We start from the raw sequence: 20,965 nt of genomic DNA on the forward strand, positions 1-20,965 counted from the left end.
GTAGGAAAACTCTGGAATTCCTCCTTTCTTCCTCTTCCTCCTCCTATTTCCTCCCCCTCCAGGTGGGTCCTCCCTTCTCCCCTCCCTCTCTCCAGATTGAGGTCTCCACTGCCTCTGCATGGACCACCCCAGCAGCTTTGGGTCTGAAGCCAGAACTGGTTTGGGAGGAGGGTGGCCAGATTCAGGGAGGGGAAGGGGCAGGACCCCCCTCCTACTCGGACCCCCCCTTGCTCTGCTTCCCCTCAAGCCCAATTTTGAGGACTAGGATGCCATCAGCCACGGTCCTCCCCAAGCTCTTGTGGGGAGCCATTCGGGGGGCATCTGAGACTCCCCCTACACTCCCCAAGCCATTTCAGCCATTTCTTCAGCACTGGAGGGTCCTGCCCCATTTTGCCTCCCAACGCCTCCCTCCCTTCCCCCCTCCCTTTTTGGGGCTCTCATGGTACAGACTCTCCTGCATGATGGTATAAATGGTAAAGGGTTTCACCTGCTCAAGCAGGGGGTTGGACTACATGACCTCCAAGGTCCCTTCCAACTTCTTTCACATTCTATCAACTCTGTATGAACAGCCGCCTCCAGATGAAGTCCAACCCATCCAGCTGCTGGGCAGGGCGAGGACTAGAACTCCCCTGTGGGAGGCTGTTGGCTCTGGGGGGCTTTGGGAGTTGTGGGGAACCCCCCCAGTCAGCAGCTTCTGTCACAGCCTTTCAATAGCCTCTTTCCCCCCAAATAAATGGCTCCTCCTCTTAGGGAAGGACGGTGAAAAGGGGTGATTTCACAGATGTGGGGAGGGCAGAGAGCTTCCCGTCTGGTGGGCGGGGGGGGGGGGCGAGGGGAAAATGGGGCAAACTCAACTCTCCCAAAATATTGGTGTCTCAGCACACACCTGCACCCACAACACACACACACACACACACAGACCCCCCTCAAAGAAGCAGCAGAGGAGGTGGAAGTAGGTGTGGGGGGGCTTCAGTCACCCCATAGGACTTTTCGAGGACTGCCCACCTGGCCCCACTGCTGCCCCACAGCCCTTCCTGCCTTTGGGCCTGAAGCCCCCTCCCTCTGGGCAGGGGAGACCCAGAGAACAAGGTTTCTTCCACAGTTTGAGGGCCCCCCAGGCCCCCTTCATGTCCAGGGCGGAAGACTCAATCCTGACTCCAGAGGAGGTAAAGTTGCCATAGTTCCCCCTCCTGCTCTGAGGGGGGGACCCTCCCCATCCCCCTCCTCCAAGTCTGCCCTCAGGATCCCCCCCACTGCAACTGAGCCCCTCCCCTTCCATCCTGGTCCTCCTTTTCCTCTCCCACCCATCAGTGCCCCCCCCCAGAGCTGAGTCTCCCTGTAACGTCTGAAGGGGAGAATCGGAGCCTTTGGGTCCTTTGGGCCTCCGGGGACGTTTCTCCAGCCCTCCATCGTTTCTTCCCTGGGCTGTCCGGGGTCTCCTTGGGGGTCGGGAGGGTCCCCCCAGCCTCTTCCTGGGGGGGAAAGGCAGGGGACCGAGGGGGCCGCCCCACCCGGAGACTCAGCCATGGGGTGGAGCAGGACAGCTGCCCCGGGCTTGTTGCCTGCTGGATCAGGGTCGCTTTCTCGGGTCCGCTTCGGGGGAGCCCAGCGCTTCAGGCCGGGGATGGGGGGGAGGAAGCGGCACTCAAGCGCCTCTTCGGAGTTTGTGGAAAGGAGTTGCTGTGTTTGTGTGTGCGTGTTTGTGGGGGGCTGGGAGTGGCAGGGAGAACTCTGGGAAATTCACAATATTTGCTGGGGGGGGGGGAAGCATGAAAGGAGCCCAGAGGTTCTGCCTGGGTCAGATGAGCGATGCCCCCCCCAGAGGCTGCCTGGATCCGGGACAGACTTTGTGCGACTGGCTGTGTCCAGATACACAACTGGGGGGGGGCAGATTCGGACTCTGCCGCCTCCTTCGGCTGCGGGGGGGGGGGAGGAACCCGGCTCTGGCCTGCCGGGGCTGGTGCTGGGCCGGGGGGGGGAGAGTTTGACCCCCTCCAGCCCCCTCCCCCCATTCCAGGAAAGGATTCAGGGCCCCTCTGGACCCCCCCCCCAAAGCTCTTTTGAAGAGAGTCGGGAATTGAGGATCTGCCTGACCCGCCTTTGCGTAACTCGCCACAACCCGAATCTCCGCAGAAGACTAGAAAAAAAATGTTTTCTATTGATGTAAGGAAAGAGAAGAAACAGGAAGTCTTTTATTTGGGGGGGGATAGTTGTGGGGGGGCAGAGAAAGGTTTTCAGACATTAATGGTGAAGCCTGTAATCCAATACTTGAAGGCGAGGGATTCCCGAAGTCCACAGAATTTCTATTCAAATTGCAGGACGTTATAAATTCCAAATTCATCGTTTCCTGCAATAAACTCCCCGTCCATCCCTCCTCCTTCAACGCTGAGAACTTTTCCAAGGAAGAAACTCCGATCAGATCCTCTCATCCATCCTGTCCACGTCCACGGGGGTGGATTTTTTTCTTCTCCTCTTTGGGCAAAACGTTTCCTTCCACTCCCATCCGGAAGAACGGAGTTAACTTCCGAGTCTCTTGATCCTGAGGACCGAGTCCCGGGGCTGATTCCTTTTCCCCTAAAATTCCCTTCCTGCCAGTCAAAAGGTTGAATTCATTGGCACGCAGCCAAGGGCAGGAACTGAGCCTCTATCCTGCTCACAATGTAAATTATTGGCAAAATTGATTGAGCTGAAATCCTTTCACCGGCCTTGAATAATCCACCTTCTCTTTCCTCAAAGTCTTCGTGTCAGGGAGTTCGTTAATGTTTATTCCGAATTAAGAGGAGAAATCTGGGAAGGCGGGAAAAGCTGAGATATTTCTGTTCAAAAGAAGCTTTGCACGAACACACACGGAAGCCGGAGAGGGTTGTGGAGGAAAACCCACTCAGAACTTCCCCTCGGGAGGAAAAGCTGCGCCTGAAGCGGAGGATCGGGCCGGGCTGAGCCAGGAAGAGCCGCGGATCCATCGGGGGAGATTCCCGGATTCCGGGCTTCTGCTGGGAAAGGAGCGGGGGGGGGGAAGGGGGGTCCCGGCTGGCTTTCTTGGGGGGAAAGCAGATCCAGTCGCGGCCCTTCCTGGAGGAGGAGACCGAGTGGAGACCCACTCCCGCTCTTGGGATCTTCCTCGCTGCCTTTAGGATCTCACAGGCAGATCCCGGAGGGGAGGCAGCCTCGCTAGGGATCATCTGGCAGCTGACCGAAGGCGAAGCCCGGAGAAGGTCGGTGACGGTCAGCCTGGGAGGGAAGTTGGGACCGTCCGGAGCCTCCGAAGGGGATCCGACCTGGAAGGGATCGGGAGGGATCTCCTAGCCGTGAGAACCAATGGAACCTGGAATTTGGGGGGGGGGTTCTCCATCCCTGGAGCTCTTCAAAAAGAAGGTTGTGGAAGGATATTGGGGCGGTCTGAATAGCTCCCCTAAATTGGCTCCCCAAAACCCTCCCTTTAGCGAGGGGGTCTGGAGCCCCTCCCTTTCAGACGGTCTTGGGGGGCTGCAGGGGGCTCTATTTGGGCGGGGGGGGGGAAACAGGAAAGAGGCCTCGAAAAGCATCCAGAGGCAGCTTGTGGGGCTGAAGATGGGAGCGAGGGGAGGAAAAGGGAAGGACGGGCTGGAAGGGGGGGAGAGCCCAGGAGCATGGGTGTGGGTATCCTTATTGTGCTCCCAAAAGGGAGAGAGAAGCATGGATATTACTTTCCTTCCATCCCAGAGGGGGGGTCCCTCCGGAGCTGGCAGGAAACGCCCCCCTAAAATGCAGCCCCCCCAGACTGAAGGGATTCCCCTCCCCCAACTTTCTCCGCTTCTCTCTCGGCTTCGCACTATCTCCTCTTGTGGATGAACTCAGGCAGACTCTGCCCGGAGACCGATGACGCTGCAGAAGGGAGAATTCCCATTGGTCCCTCCGCTTTCCTGGCCCCTCCCAATCCCGAAGTCCGAGGAAACCGCCCCTCCCCCCAAGCCAGACCCCCCCGATTCCGCCTCTGGGCTGGGAGCCTCCGCGTCTCTCTCCCCTCCCTTTGGGGGCGCTTGTGGGGAGCATCCATGGGCTCCGTTGGGGTCCCCCTTTTGTTGCTGGTGGGGGCGCTGGCCCGGATCCCCGGAGGCGAAGCGGGGAAGGAGACCCCCGGTAAGGAGGGGGCTCGGCGGGGGGAGGGGAGGGGCCCTCAGTGTTTCTGGGGGCGATGAATGGGGCTGGGACCCCAGAAGTGGGGAAAGGGGTCTAGGGCAAGAGAGGCGGGATCTCCGCGTGGTCTCCACCCCTCCCTCTCAGCATTTTCCCCCGTAGGACGGAGACGGAGGCCCCCCTTCCCTGCTTGCGGGCGAGGTGGGTGGGGGTCGCGGGAAGGCAGCCGAGGTGGGATAAGAGGCAGCCGGGGCCCCTCTCTCGCCCCCCCCCGTGGCTGGGTTGGAGGGGGACCTTGCGGATCCCTAATTAGCGCCTGAGCCCCGAAGTTTCTGGCACCGAAAGAGGAAGGAGACGGAAAGCGAAAGCGAAAGGGGGAAACTGAGGCATTTTCAGAGCCGAATCCACAAAGATCAGCAAATGTATAACAAAAAGACGCTTTTTGGCAACCTCAGTTTTTCTTCTGAATCTCCATTTTTTTAAGGCGGAGGAAGAGTTGAGCTTGGATTCCTTCTGGGGGGAGACTCTGAATTTGGGGAGGAGACCCAGAACCCCCCACCCCATAATCCCCCATTGCTGAATCGGGACCTGGAGGGGAGGGGGGAACTGAGGGAGGATATTCGGGGGGGCGTCTGAATAGCTCCCCTAAATTGGCTCCCCAAAACTATCCCTTTAGGGAAGGGGGCTGGAGCCCCTCCCTTTCAGATAGTTTTGGGGGGACTGCAGGGGGACAGGAAAGAGGGCTGAACCCCCAAATCAGGCAAAGGCAGCCAGTAGGAGGGAAGTTGCGAGGGGGGAGAAAATTTGGGGGATATCTAGGGAATTTGGGGGTTCCCTTCTCCCCAGGATCCCCAGCCCCCCCAGGCCATCTAGGTCACACCTGAGCAGCCCTCCCTTCAACAGGGGGGAGGGAAAGGACCCCCCATCTCCTGCCTCCAACAGGGTCCTTTCAGCAGCCCCAGGAAGGCTCCCCACCCCTTTGTCCCCCCAATTCAGGGGACCCAGAGGGCCCAGATAAATCCCTGGGGCTCCTCGAGGCCCCTCAGAGAACCAGGGACCGACTTTCAAAAGGACCCCAAAGAATATCAGTCTTCCCATCCTCCAACATTCAGTCAGAACTGAAGAAGCTTCTGGGATGAGAAGCGAAACGTCTTCAAGGGAAAAACCAGGAAATTCCTGCTCCCTTTGGGAAAAGCCCCTTTGGGCCAAGCGAGACCCGGAGGGGGAGACTCTCCGGAGAGACCCCCGGCTCCCCTCGGCCCTTCCGAAGTCTCCCCAGACCCAGCCTGGACTCCTGATGGGGGTCTTAAGGGAGCTTAAAGGGGCATCTAGTCCACCCCTGCAGGCAGAAAGAGAAAGGGAGACTGCGGTGGAGAGTCATGGGGGGGGCACAAAATGAAGTCCACACACATCCTGAAGACCCCCCTGAAGTTGCAGCCCCCAAGACTGAAAATCTTCCCCTCCCTCCCCTTCTCCGCTTCTCTTGGGAGGGATATTGGGGGGGTCTGAGTTGCTCCTCCAACCCCCCCTTAAGTGAAGGGGGCTGGAGCCCCTCCCTTTCAGGTGGCCTTGGGGGGCTGCAGGGGGGGTCTATTTGTGAGGGGGACAGAAAGGAGGCCTAGAAAAGCATCCAAAGGCAGCTTGTGGGGCTTAAGATGGGAGGGGGAGAGAAAGTGGGGCTGGAAGGGAGGGGAGAGCCCAGGAGCATGGGTGTGGGTATCCTTACTGTGCTCCCAAAAGGAAGAGGGAGAGAGAAGTTTGGATATTATTTTCCCTCAGCGGGGGGGGGTGTCTCTTCCCTCCCTCTATACTTCCTGCCGGTTGGGGGGGGAAAGAGCCCCCCCCCGGGATCCAGCGTTCCCTGCAGACAGAGGGAGGGCTGGACCGGCTGAACTTCTGCCTGCCTTTTCCCACCCTGGGGAGATGGAAGCTCTTCCCTCCCCTCCCTCATTTCCCCCCCCTCCAGACCCCCCACCAAGGGGGAATTTCGCTGGGACCGACGGTTCCCCCTCCCTCCTCCAGGGGGCGCCTTCCGGCAGTCCCTCCCCCTCCCCACGTGGGCCCCTCCTCCAGTAGCCGCTGGGGACCATGGGCGCCGGAGTCCCTCCTGACCCCCCTCCTCCTCCTCCCCGCAGCCCATTTCCTGTTGCAGGACAAGTACGAGTGCCGCTTCCTCAACGGGACGCAGCAGGTGAGGCTCCTCTACAGGTACATCTACGACCGGGAGGAGATCGTCCGTTTCGACAGCGTCCGCGGGGAGTTCGAGGCCGTCACGGAGTTCGGGAAGGGGGTTGCGGAGGCTGCGAACAGGGATAAGCATCTCCTGCAATTAGCGAAGGCCCACGTGAATCGCTTCTGCCGAAACAACTACGGGGTTCTCCAGAGAGGCCACGCGATTGGCCGGAGAGGTGAGGGGGGGAGGGGGGGTTCCATGGGGGGGAATGCAGGGACTCCCCCCCCCCCGTTTCATTTCATTGATTAGGGATCTCCCAGATAAAGATTTGCCCATTATTTATTCTCTGCTCTCCGATCTAGGAAATTTATTCTTTGGTATTTATCGCTGTTTGTTGATCCTCCTAATTTAACCCCCTCCCTCCCTCAAAGCGGGGGTCTGGAGGGGGTAGGATTATAACATCACCCCTAAATAAAAATGTGTAAAAAATAAATTACCCTTTAAATGTTAGAAATTCTACAAGGATGACAATGAAACATGCAAAAGGAGGGAAGAAATATATTCCTCTCCTTCCCTATCGTCCCACAATCTTCCTTCTCTTCCCCAGGTCCAAAAAACTTCTTTCCGGAATATTATACCAAATATTATATTTTTCTGGGGGGGGGAGTAATCCAGCAAGGTCTCTCTCTTGCCCAGTAGGTAGATAGATTTCAATATAATCTGTATGCTATATAATATTTCAATATATTTTATATGAATAAATCCATAATATTTATTGATTGACTTAATAACATTTTTTATAAAGGATTTTATTGAATTTTATAGGGTTAGGGATAAAATAGGATGGGGTTAGGGATTAGGGTTTAGGGAGGGGTTGCAATCAACATTGGGATTATCCCCCAATAACATTTTCTATCTTTAGCAAACAGGCTGTTGTCCTGGTACATACGTTCAATTAAAAATAGTTAATACAGTAATAGATATCTGTAGAGAATGTAATAAATAATAAATCAAAAACAGTATCAGTTACCCAATACATTTCATTCTTCCTACTAATATATATTCAAAATAACATATCACATTCATTTCTCGCTAGTTCATTTTCCTAACCGTTGGTAAAAATGATCCCATGTTCTATAATAAACTGAATCTTCTTTCTCTTTAATGTCTAACGTCAATCTATCCATTTCTCCACATTCTAAGATTTTCTTAGTTAAAACCTCTTCAGTTGATAAGTTTTCATTTTTCCAGCATTGGGCAAATGCTATTCTCACTGCTGTCAGAACATGCAATATTAAATATTCATTCTCCTTCTCATAATTAGGTCCTAATATTCCTAACAAAACCAATTCTGGCTTAAATTCTGTCTTTAGTCATCTTTTCCAACCATGTCTGTGTTTTAACCCCAAACTGTGTTTTTAAACATTTTCGGTAATCTTACTGGTGTCATATGCCATCTGTAAAACATTTTATGCAAGTTTTCTTTATCTGAGATTGCTTTAGTCGATCTGATATTTCTATCCCATAGTTTCTGCCAGTCTTCCAAGTCTGTAGAATATCCAAAGTTTTTTGTCCATGTTATCATTGTTTCTTTTACTTGTTCTTCTTCCATCTTTAAATTGAGCAGAAATCTATAGAGTTTCCTAATCAAGTTTTCATTTCTTTTTAACAATGTTTGATTGAATTCTGTCTGTTCTTTATGGAATCCTGTTCTCTTTATCTCTTTTGAATGTGCAAATATGGCCCCCATGCTAAATCAATACCTTCTCGTTGTAAATCTTCTCTATCTTTCAATTTCCCTCCGTTATCCAAGATATCTTTCTAAGTCAACGGCTTTGTCATAATGAATTAAATTTGGGTAAGCAAAAGCTTCCATTGTTGAAAGCCATTCAGGTAGCTTCCTATAGATTTTCTTCTTTATTCTTTCCCATCTGAAAGAAGTAGATTCCTTGTAAGGTGGCTTTGAAAATATCTGAGTGTTTTATTCCTCCCGTATCAAGTTTTAAAACCATCTCTCTCACACACAGAGGGACTTTGCATGGCACACACATAAAATATAAAACCACCAAAAGAGTATATATAATTTAATATTTAAAAGGCAGGAATCAGTAAAATCAAGTGATAATTTAATTAATTTCTTGCTGCAATTTGCTTTGTTCTGTTCCCTCCTGTGTCTCCCCCCCCTCCCTCCTCCCCCTCCTCCCCTCCAGCCAAGCCCACCGTCTCCATCTCCTCCACCAAGCTGGACACGGCTTCCCCCCACACCATCCTCCTCTGCACCGCGAGGGGCTTCTACCCCGTGGAGATCCAGGTCCGCTGGCTGAAGAACGGGCGGCCGGAGGAGGAGGGCGTGGCCTTCGGGGAGGAGCTCCAGAACGGAGACTGGACCTACCAGCTCCAGGTGATGCTGGAGACCCAGCCCCAGTGGGGGGACGTCTACACCTGCCAGGTGGGGCACGCCAGCCTGGAGGCCCCCATCACCGTCCAGTGGGGTGAGCCCCTCCCCTCCCCTCCCTCCCCTCCTGCTCTGGGGACCCCCTCCTTCCCTGAGAGGGGGAGAGAGGCCCTCCCTGTGGGGGAAGCCAGGTTGGACCTTCCTGGGGGTGGGAAGCTGGCCCTGATCCTCCTGCTCAGGGGAGGCTCCTTCTCCTTCCCCAGAGCCCCGATCCTCCAACTCGGCCAGGAGCAAACTCTGGACGGGGATTATGGGGGCCCTGATCGGGGTGATCTTCTTTGCCACGGGGCTCTCCCTCTACCTGAAGAGCAAGAAAGGTGAGTCTGGGGGCTGGATGAGAGGTTGTGGGGAGGGGACCATCCAGGGGGGGCTCTCAGCAAGCTTAGCAGAAATCAAGGAGCCCCCCTTGGACATTTGCTTGGGAAATTCTGTTCTTTGAGGGTCTGCTGTATAAGCGAGCATGCTGCAACCTATTATGGGCTATTGATGGGGAGGGGGAGCCCCTGAGTCCTCCAGCCCATGAAGAGTTCTGATTGGCTCTTTTTCTCCTTCCAGCAATTCCCATCCAGCCTCCTGCAGGTGAGTTTCTCCTCAAGTTACAGATGTTTCTTTAACATTCATTAATTGTTCCTTTTTTAAAAAAAATGTGCCTGAACAAAACCTCCTTGCTATGGATAACAGAAATTGTTGAAATTTTGGGCAGCTTTTCCTTACAGAGACCTGAAAATGCATTGGAATCAAAAACAAATACAAACACACCACAAATAGTAAAATATTGACCAGGTTTTTTCCAACGTGGTGGGCGGGGAGGACTCCTCTTTTGATTAAGTGCCGCAATTAAGTCATTTGGGGAAAATTCCATAAGTCCCGGGAAATGAATTGCTGGTCCTTTGCATCCTTTTCCTCCCTGAAGTGGGGGTGGGAGATTTTCCCTCATTCTGCCCCTGCCTATCAACCACCCCCCTCAGTGTGGGTCTGTGGGGGGGGTTGGTAAAAGAGAGGAATAATAAGTTATTTTCACTTTATATTCTCATTTTCTCCTTTTCTCTTTTTCTCTACAGCCCTCATGAATTAATCCTGCCATCTTTCCTGCTTCTTGATGGAAAAGGAATTTTTTTTTCAGTAGCTGATGAATTTCTGGCTTTTTTGCAACCTCTGAAAAATGGAGTCTCAAGATTTTAGATTAGGGAGAGGAGGACAATGGCAGCCTGGAGTTTCTCCTGCTGAGAGGCCCCCCATCTTTCTTTCAGGGCCTCCCTTTCTTGGGAGGGAGGGGTGGAGACAATCTAGACTGACCCCGGGGACTCTGGGCCTGCCTGTCATTCCAGACACCCAAATCTCTCCCTGCTTTGAATCCAGAGCAGCTTCATCTGCATCACTCTTTCTCCGAATCCCTTCCCTTTGCTGTAAACGAATAAACATTGTAGGAAAACCCTGGAATTCCTCCTTCCTTCCTCTTCCTCCTTCTCTTTCCTGCCCCTCTTAAGGGGGTCCACCATTCTCCCCTCCCCCTCCCCAGATTGAGGCCTCCACTGCCTCTGCATTGGCCAGCCCAACAGCTTTGGGTCCCAAGCCAGAACGGGCTTGGGAGGAGGATGGGGAGATCCAGGGAGCTTCGGGGCAGGGGGGGCATTAAGGGGAAAATGGGGCAAACTCAACTCTCCCAAAATATTGGTGTCTCAGGACACACCTGCACCCACATCACACAGACACACACAGAGAACCCTCCCCAAGAAGCAGCAGAGGAGGCGGTGGGGGGCTGGGGAGGAGGTGGGGGGCTTCAATCACCCCAGAGGCCTTTTCCAGGACTGCCCACCTGGCCCCACTGCTGCCCCCACAGCCCTTCGTGCGTTTGGGCCCAAAGTCCCCTCCCTCTGGGCAGGAGAGACCCGGAGAACAAGGTTTCTTCCACAGTTTGAGGGGCCCCCACCGCTTCATGTCCTGGGTGGAAGACTCGATCCTGAGTCCATAATTCCCCCCTCCTGTTCTGAGGGGAAGACTCTCCCCATCCCCCTCCTCCAAGTCTCCCATCAGGGTCTTTCTCCCAATGCAACTGAGCCCCTCCCCTTCCATGCTGGTCCCCCTTTTCCTCTCTTCCCTTCCCTCTTTTCCACCCATCAGAGCCCACCCCTTAGAGAGCTGAGTCTCCCCGTAACGTGTGAAGGAGGAGCATCAGAGCCTTTGCATTCTTTGGGCCTCCAGGGATGTTTCTCCAGACCTCCGTCGTTTCTTCCCTGGGCTGTCCGGGGTCTCCTCGGGGGTCGGGAAGGGCCCCTCAGCCCCTCAGGGTGGCAGAGGACCGAGGCATCGCCCCACTCAGAGACTCAGCAACGGGGCGGAGCCAGATAGTCCCTGAGCTGCCCTGGGGAAGAATCTGGGCTTGTTGCCTGCTGGATCAGGGCCAGTTTCTCGGTTTCGCTTCGTGGGAGCTCAACGCTTCAGGCTGGGGATGGGGAGGGGAAGGAAGTGAAACTCCAGCACTTCTCCAGCTGTTGGGGTTGCAGAAACAAACAAGGTTCCTTTGTGTGTGTCACTGCACTTTTTTTTGTTCATCAGAAAGTTCATTTCTAACTGTACATTTCCCCTGCTCTCTGCACCTGTTGTGATAATTTATCTGGTAACCATAGTGAATCCCATATGACTAGTTATGTTATGGTTTCAGTCTGTTTAGTGCGCATGTGTAGAAGAGGTTCTCACAATGTTTATCTTTATTGTTTTATTCACTTTGCTGTTACTGTCCATTACGTTAGGATGTAGTCAGCTAGCTCTCTTTATAATATATATTTAGTTTTTATATTTTTGTAAGTAAAAGGTATTTAGTAAGATTATGCGTCGTGTTTTTATTACCTTCCTGCATGCATATCATGCATTCTCTGAAGCACGGTCCTTCGCCCTCTACAAAGGTGATTTATACCTTGACATTTTGGTAGCAGAGGATGGTTTGATTTATGTTTTTAGAGATGCATGTTTCTGCGGCTGTTATCAGTTAGTTAGTGCTAGCGAGGCAGCGGTGATTAACTGCTGAAACATGTCAGGAAGGAAGCCACGGCTGAAAAGGAGTCTTTCTGTGGGGCAGCTCCCTTCAACTTTAAGAACTCCGATAGCTTCAGCCACATGCCTTGGAGAAGACGCACCTGCTCCTGTCGAGGATGGAAGGTCAGTCACTCCTTTTTTCTACTTTTCCAAGCTCCCTGGCAGCTGCTTTTGAAAATGTTCACACTCCAGGGGCTCAAGATGAATTTCAAAGGCTTGGAGCGAAACCTAAAGTTCAGCCGAAGAAAATTCCTTCTGCTCCTTCAAGCCCCAAGCAAACTATGCGAGATAGGGCTATGCAAGGCTACTGTGAACAAATTGGGGTTTTTGAAAAGCATTTGCAGCAGGCAAAGGAATATGTGTCAATGGTTCAGCAATATGAGAGGAATTATGAGCATGAACCGGCCATATTGCCACACCCACAAGGAGAAGCCATATTGCCTCCTTCTTCCCCAGAGCCAAAGTCACGCCCATCATTGAGTGTCATGCAAGACGAATGGGAACCGGAGGCTCCTATGTCACATGATTATGGGCTGTCCCAAAAGCCATACAGAGCCACAGTGATGCCTGAAGCAAATGTTATAGCACCATCTACTGGTGAAGCTGCATTAAGACATGAACTCTCGCAACTGTCCATGGAGGAGTCTTTGCTCAGAGATACAAGATTTCTGCCATTATCTGAGGTTCCAGCCCCTGATGGTGCCAGGATTCCTGTTACTATTGCTTCTCCTGTTAATATTGCTTCTATGCAAGTCCCTCTACCTGGCAGAACACAGCCATATTTAACCCACATGCAATTGCCACCGGGTTCTTATATGCGGAGGCCAGTGTCATCTGCAGGTTATGCTAATGCACCAGCACCAGCGCCTCCTGCTGGCCAGGGTGGAATAGCAGCTCAAAGACAGTCACAGCCAGCTCCAAGACTTTATAGCTTTAAAGTGAAAGTACGCAACAAGTGAAAGTGGGGAAAGATGGCGGCTAAATCTTCTAAAGCTCTTCAGAGTGCAGGAACTTCCCCGGTGCAACAGACTTCGTTGCAAGCTTTGCTTCCTCCTGCACCTCCTCTGGCATTGATGCTTAAGGACTTACAAGATGCCTTTGCAAAGCAATCGCAAGTAATGTCAGATATGATGGATGATAAGATGGCAAAGCTGGAGGAGAAATTGGAGAAATTGGAGGAGAAGATGGAAGAGATGTTTAGTGCAATGAGGGTAGACATTTTGTCTACAATCGAAAGTGTGGCTGAATGTGTGCAACGTTTGGATGAAAAAGTGGAGGATCTTAGTCAAAAGAACTCTATATTAGAAGTAAAGGTACTAAAGAATGAAAATATAAGGGATAAAATGGACGGAGAATTGAGCCTTGTCCAGTACCATCAGATGCAGTATGCTATTAGAATCAGGGGCTTAAAAGAGAATCCTAAAGAAGACTTAAAGCAGCTGATCTCTGAGGCAGGACCCCCCTCCTACTCAGAGCCCCCTTTCCTCTGCTTCCCCTCAAGCCCCCTTTTGAGGACCAGGATGCCATTGGCCACGGTCCTCCCTAAAAACTTGTGGGGAGCCATTGGGGGACTCTTCCTACACTCCCCCAGCCCTTTGTACCATTTCTCTCCTTCACAACTGGAGGGTCCTGCACCATTTTGCCCTCCAATGCCTCCCTCCCTCCCCCCTCCCTCTTTGGGGCTGAGATTCTCATCGTATAGACTCCCCTGCTTTTTTTATTAAAGAGTTTTATAAAAGTAACAATATTATCCCATCCCCAACCCACCCCTAAACCCCCCTCCCCTCCCCCACTTCCCAAAGCCGATTACAGGGTTACAAATATATAATAATCATAAACTAACTAACATTGATCAACTATCTACGTATCCAAATACATAATACACTTTAACCCGCCTATAACATGATTACAAACACTCTAAAAATATCGAACTTAAAAAAAATTATAACAATCTAAAGTTTACTCATAAGCTAAATGGAACTTTTTAGTCCCATATTTTTTCTGAATATAATCTATCCATCTTCTCCAAACCGAAATGTATCTTTCTTGTGAATGATGCTTCAAGTAAGCAGAAATCTTAGCCATTTCTACTAGATTTGACACTTTAAGCGTCCACTCCTCTATAGTAGGCAGGCAGTCCTTCTTCCAATATTGCCCTACCAATAACCTCGCAGCTGTTATAAAATTCAACATCAAATTAATTTCTTTAGTATCACCATCTGTAATAACACCCAATAAAAATAATTGTGGAGTAAACTTTATCTTTCTCTTGAAAATCTTTTGGATGTTCCACCAAATTTTAATCCAAAAAGCTTTTATATTTCTACAAGTCCACCAAATATGAAAGTAAGTAGCATCCAAACTACCACATCTCCAACATTTGGACTGTAAGTTGGAATACATACAAGACAACTTTTTAGGATCCAAATGCCATCTATAAAACATTTTATAAAAATTTTCTCTTAAGTTTCGGGCCTGAGTAAATCTTACATTTCTAACCCAAATTACCTCCCAAACATCCAATGGGATCAATTCTTGAATATTTTGAGCCCACTTTACCATGCAATCTTTCACCAATTCCGTTTCCGAATCTAATTCAATTAAAGCATTATAAATACTCTTTATATGTGCTCGAGTTTGATCTTTAATCTGTTTTACCAAATTTTCATCCATCAGTGTCAAACCAACCTTCTGATCTAACTTCCACCTAGCTTGCAATTGGGTATACTGAAACCAAGACTGTACGATATTTTCTTGTTTTAACTCAGCTACCGACCTTAATTGCCAATCATTCCCTACCAGTCTAAGTAATTGCTTATAAGAAATCATATCTAAATTCACACCCATAGATACCCCCTCTATTGCGTGTCCAGGAATCCCCCAAATTGGTATTTTATAATTCAACTTATAATAATACTTTTTCCAGACACGCAATAAAGCACTTCTTAAAATATGAGATTTAAAAGCCTTGTCAACTTTTTGATCATAAATCAAATATGCATGCCACCCATATAATAAGTCCCACCCCTCAAGATAAAGTATACTTTTATTTGTTAAATTGAGCCAATCACTAACCAGTGTTAAAACCACCGCATCATAATATAGTTTCAGATTAGGCACCTTAAGTCCCCCTCTTTCCTGAGCGTCTTGTAAAATCTTAAGTTTAACTCTCGGTTTTTCCCCCGCCCAAATAAATTTATTAATACCCTTCTGCCAATCATCCAAATTAGCATCCTTTTTCAAAATAGGTATCATTTGAAACAAAAAGAGAAACTTTGGTAAAACATTCATTTTAACAGCTGCAATTTTTCCCAACAAAGATAATTGTAATTTTTTCCAATTTTTAAATCCTTTTGTACTTTTAACCATAACATCTCATAATTATTCTTATATAATTTCACATTAGAAGCTGTAATATATACTCCCAAATATTTATTTTTTATTTTTATTTATTTATTTTAATCCCATTTATATCCCGCCCTTCTCCGAAGACTCAGGGCGGCTTACAATTTAAAGCACAAATCAATGTGCTTAGCAATAGCCTTCATTCTATGTATATGCCTGCTTGTTAGGGCTTTCACACACACACCCCAAGCGGAATTATTACAAAGTCAGCTTAATTGCCCCCAACAATCTGGGTCCTCATTTTACCTACCTGGGAAGGATGGAAGGCTGAGTCAACCTTGAGCCTGGTGGGACTCGAACCTGCACTAATTGCAGGCAGCTGGTGTTACTTAAGGAGGCATTAGCCCACTGCTCCACCAAGGCTCTTAACCTTTTTAACTTTTTCACTATTTCAAAACCTGTCAGTTCTAACATTTCCTTTTCATTCATAGTCATATTTTTAGATAATATGTTAGTCTTATTATTTACCTTAAAACCCGAAACTTTCCCATATTGAATTATGATTTCCGTCAAATCTATAACCGATTGAATCGGTTGGGATACTGTAACAACCAAGTCATCCGCAAATGCTCTTAACCTATAGTCATTCTGCTTTATTTTTATTCCCTTTATTTTAGTTGATTCCCGAATTTTAATCAATAAAATCTCCAATGTTAAGACAAACAGTAACGGTGACAGGGGACACCCCCGTCTTGTACCTTTTTCAATTTTAAATTCATCTGTTAATCCCCCATTAATTATAATTTGAGCCGATTGTTGTTGATATATGGCGTTGCCACCGGAAGTGTAGACTCCCCTGCTTGATGGTATAAATGGTAAAGGGGTGGACTAGATGATCTCCAAGGTCCCTTTCAACTTCTTTCACATTCTATCAACTATCTATGAAAAGCCCCCTCCAGACGAACTCCAGCCCATCCAGCTGCCTCCTCCAAGTTACCATGGTTGGTGAGGGGTAAACTTTGGGGAGTTCCATTGGGGAGGGTGAGGACTACAATTCCCCTTATCTCTAGGACATGGGGGGGTCAAGATGTGGCCCCATTCAGACCACACGCATGACCAGGGAAGGGCCCTCCTGACCTCTGACCTCAGCTGCATTCAGACCAGGGGAAAGCCGCCTTCACCCGCCCCTCGAGGGCCCCTGTGGGAGGCTGTAAGCTCTGGTGGGAGTTGGGGACCCCCCCCGGTCAACAGGTTCCATCACAGCCTTTAAATGGCCTCCCCCCCAAAATGGCTCCCCCTCTTAGGGAAGGACCCTGAAAAGGGGTCATTTGAGAGATATGGGGAGGGCAGAGAGCTTCCCACCTGGGGGGCAGGGGGGCCATTGAGGGGAAAATGGGGCAAACTCGGTCCTCCCAAAATATTGTTGTCTCAGGACACACATGCACCCACAACACACAAACACACAGAACCCCCCTCAAAGAAGCAGCAGAGGAGACGGTTGGAGGCCGGGGTGGAGGTGGGGGGGCTTCAGTCACCCCAGAGGCCTTTTCCAGGACTGCCCACCTGGCCCCACTGCCCCCCCCACAGCCCTTCCTGCCTTGGGGCCCGAAGCCCCCTCCCTCTGGGCAGGGAAGACCTGAACAAGGTTTCTTCCACAGTTTGAGGACCCCCCCACTCCCACCCCCATGTCCTGGGCAGAAGACTCAATCCTGACTCCAGAGGACTTAAGTTGCCATAATTCCCCCTCCTGTTCTGGGGGGAGACCCTCCCCATACCCATCCTCCAAGTCTGCCCTCAGGGTCCCCCCCCACTGCAAGTGAGCCCCTCCCCTTCCGTGCTGGTCCCCCTTTTCCTCTCTTTCCCACTCATCAGAGCCCCCCCCTTAGAGAGCCGAGTCTCCCCGTAACGTCTGAAGGGGGAGAATCGGAGCCTTTGGGTCCTTTGGGCCTCCGGGGACGTTTCTCCAGCCCTCCCTCGTTTCTTCCCTGGGCTGTCCGGGGTCTCCTCGGGGGTCGGGAGGGGCCCCCCAGCCTCTTTCGGGGGGGGAAAGGCAGGGGACCGAGGGGGCCGCCCCACCCGGAGACTCAGCCATGGGGTGGAGCAGGACAGCTGCCCCGGGGAAGAATCCGGGCTTGTTGTCTGCTGGATCAGGGCCGGTTCCTCGGTTCTGCTTCGGGGGAGCCCAGCGCTTCTGTCCGGGGGGGGAAGGGAAGCGAAACTCCAGCACTTCTCCAGCTGTTGGGGGTTGGGGAAACACACAAAGGTCCTCTCTGTGTTTGTGTGTGTGTGTGGGGTTGTTGAGGGCTGGGGGGGCAGGAAGAACTCAAGAGAAAATCCAAACCTCGCTGGGGAGACATGAAAAGAGGAGAGGAGTTCTGCTCTGATCAGAGGCTGCCTGGATCTGGGACCCCCTTTGTGTGGATTTGTGTGTACACAACTGTGGTGCGGTGGGGGGACCCCTCCTGCCCTGAGAGTTTCTCCTCAAGTGATAAATGTCTCTTTTAATATTCGTTAATTGCTCCTTTTTTTAAAAAAAAATGTGCCTGAACAAAACCTCCTTGCTGTGCATACCACAGATTTTTGAAATTTGGGGCCAAAAAGAACTCGGGCACAAAAGAAGTGACTTACAACCGTTTTTCACACTTAACGACCGTCGCAGCCTCCCCGTGGTCAGCGCATGATCAAAATTCAGACGCCTGGCAACTGACTGGTATTTATGACGGTGGCAGAGTCCCGGGGGCTTCGTCTGACCCCCATTTGCCACCTTCTGACAAGCAAACCTCCCTGGGGAAGCCGGATTCACTTAACAACAATGTTACTCACTTAACGATGGCACAGGTTCACTTAACGACTGTGGCCGAAAAGATCATAAAATGGGACTTAAATTCACTTAACTAGCGACCGAAATGTTGGGTTCCATTGAGGTTGTAAATTGAGGGCTATTTGTATGAACTAGGATAGGATAGGATAGGATAGGATAGGATAGGATAGGATAGGATAGGATAGGATAGGATAGGATAGGATAGGATAGAATAGGATAGGATAGGATAGAATAGAATAGAATATAGAATAGAATATAGAATAGAATATAGAATAGAATATAGAATAGAATAGAATAGAATAGAATAGAATAGAATAGAATAGAATAGAATAGAATAGAATAGAATAGAATAGAATAGAATAATAGAATCGAATCTAGGATAGGATAGGATAGGATAAATTGATTGAAGAATAGAATAGAACAAATTGATTGACTGAAAAGCCAAAGAGCCAGCGCTTGTCCGAGGACGTCTCCGTGGTCATGTGGCCGGCATGACTAGACGCCAAAGGCGCACGGAACGCTGTTACCTTCCCACCGGAGTGGTCCCTATTTTTCTACTTGCGTTTTTACGTGCTTTCGAACTGCTAGGTTGGCAGAAGCTGGGAGGACTAACAGGCGCTCACTCTGCTACGCGGCACTCTGGATTCGACCCGCCAAACTGCCGATCTTCTGATCGACAAGCTCAGCGTTCTAACCCACTGAGCCACCACGTCCCTTTCAGGATAGGATAGGATAGGATAGGATAAATTGATTGAAGAATAGAATAGGATAGGATAGAATAGATTGAAGAATAGAATAGATAGAATGGAATAGAATTAAATAATATTATAATAGAATAGAATAGAATAGAATAGAATAGAATAGAATAGAATAGAATAGAATAGAATAGAATAGAATAGAATAGAATAGAATAGAATAGAATACTGTAGAATAGAATAGAATAGAATAGAATAGAATAGAATAGAATAGAATAGAATAGAATAGAATAGAATAGAATAGAATAGAATAGAATCCAGGATAGGGTAGGATAGGATAGGATAGGATAGGATAGGATAGGATAGGATAGGATAGGATAGGATAGGATAGGATAGGATAGGATAGGATAAATTTATTGAAAAATAGAATAGAACAAATTGATTGATTGACAGATAGAATAGAATAGAATAAATTGATTGAAGAATAGACTAGAGTAGAAAGTAGAATAGAATAGAATAGAATATAGGATAGGATAAGATTGGGTAGGATAGGATAGAATATAATAGATTGAAGAATAGAATAGAATAAATAGATTGAAGAATAGAATAAAACAAAAGGGGTTTGGGGGAGGAGGGCAGGGCCTTCCTGGGGGGGCTCCCCCCATTGATTCCCCCCCTCTCTCCCGCAGAGCTGGTCTTAGCCAACGTCTTCTATGCCAGGAACGGTTTCAGCCTGGACTTCCTGCTCCGGCCCAAGGGGCCCCCAGGAAGACGCCCCCCCGGGCCCCCCGCCCAGGAGCCCCCGGCCCAGAGAGACGGACATCTGCGCCCCCTTCCCAAAGATCAAAGCCACCGGCCGCAGAATCGCTCGAACCCTTTTCTGAGCAGGGGGGGAACTCTATAGGGGGGGGCCACGCATGGCGCTTTGACAGGCCAGGACCGGGCCCCCCACCCTGGACACAAAGTGGGGGTCCTCAGCAGCATCCCGGGCCCTGCAAGAGTCTGGGGTCTCCGCTGTCCCAGAGGGAGGGGGCTTCGGAGTGTGGGGCGGCTGTGGGGCTGAGCAGGCAGTCCTGGAAAAGGCCTCAGGTGACTCCTTCGCTGCTGCCCCTTTAAGAAGAGTTTCTCTTTGTGTGTGTGTGTGTGTGTGTGTGTGTGTTTGTACACCTGCATGCCTGTTCAGCAGAGCCTCAGCTGAAGACACAAATATGGTTGTGGGGGGGCTGCTAGATCTGGGGCGTCTGGGGATCTTCCCGGATCTGGTGGCCTTGGCTGAGGGCCGAGGAGGATTTGGAGTTAAGCAGATTTTTTTTAGAAGGGAATAGAGACGGAAGGGACCTCGGAGGTCTTCTAGTCCAGCCCCTCCCCACCCCCCCTCCCCACCCCAAGCAGAACCGACGCTATTCCGGATAAGCGACTGGATGGTTGCAGCGGCTGCTGTGAATGGGGGTCTCCGCTGAGGAGGAGGGAGCCGTGTGTGCGCCTGCGCGTGTAATGGCAAGCACCCGTCTAGACGTCTGTCTATCACTCGAGGAGAAACTCTCCGGGCAGGAGGGGGTCCCCAGAGCAGGAGGGGGGAGGGAGGGGAGGGCCTGCCCCCACCGCACCACCATTGTGTCTACACAGCCAGTCGCACAAAGGGGGTCCCAGATCCAGGCAGCCTCTGACTAGAGCAGAACTCCTCTCCTCTTTTCGTGTCTCCCCAGCGAGGTTTGGATTTTCTCTTGGGTTCTCCCTGCCCCCCCAGCCCTCAACACCCCCCCCCACACACACACACAGAAACACACACACACACACAAACACAGAGAGGACCTTTGTGTGTTTCCCCAACCCCCAACAGCTGGAGAAGGGCTGGAGTTTCGCTTCCCTTCCCCCCCCGGACAGAAGCGCTGGGCTCCCCCGAAGCGGAACCGAGGAACCGGCCCTGATCCAGCAGGCAACAAGCCAGGATTCTTCCCCGGGTCAGCTGTCCTGCTCCACCCCATGGCTAAGTCTCCGGGTGGGGCGGCCCCCTCGGTCCCCTGCCTTTCCCCCCCTGGAAGAGGCTGAGGGGCACCTCCCGACCCCCGGACAGCCCAGAGAAGAAACCGACGGAGGGTTGAAGAAATGTCCCCGGAGGCCCAAAGGACCCAAAGGCTCCGATTCTCCCCCTTCAGACGTTACGGGGAGACTCGGCTCTCTAAGGGGGGGGGGCTCTGATGGCCGGGAAAGAGGGGAGGGGGGAAAAGGGGGACCAGCATGGAAGGGGAGGGGCTCACTTGCAGTGGGGGTGACCCCGAGGGAAGACTTGGAGGAGGGGGATGGGGAGGGTCCCCCCACCCGAGAAC

The 20,965-nt window shown here is 50.8% G+C and overlaps 1 protein-coding gene across 1 annotated transcript; it reads left to right on the plus strand.

Annotated features, from left to right (window-relative positions):
- Positions 1-4,024: 4,024 nt before the first annotated feature.
- LOC310634694 (DLA class II histocompatibility antigen, DR-1 beta chain-like) lies at positions 4,025-19,542 on the plus strand (the record flags this gene model as incomplete). Its single annotated transcript, XM_083353228.1, has 6 exons — positions 4,025-4,119; positions 6,252-6,524; positions 8,500-8,781; positions 8,948-9,061; positions 9,300-9,323; positions 19,328-19,542. The coding sequence occupies exons 1-6, from the start codon at positions 4,035-4,037 to the stop codon at positions 19,540-19,542; spliced, it is 993 nt and encodes a 330-aa protein (XP_083209354.1). The 5' UTR covers positions 4,025-4,034.
- Between the last annotated feature and the right edge of the window lie 1,423 nt (positions 19,543-20,965).

Source organism: Vipera ursinii (assembly GCF_947247035.1).
Source record: "Vipera ursinii genome assembly, chromosome: 2".
NCBI lineage: Eukaryota > Metazoa > Chordata > Lepidosauria > Squamata > Viperidae > Vipera > Vipera ursinii.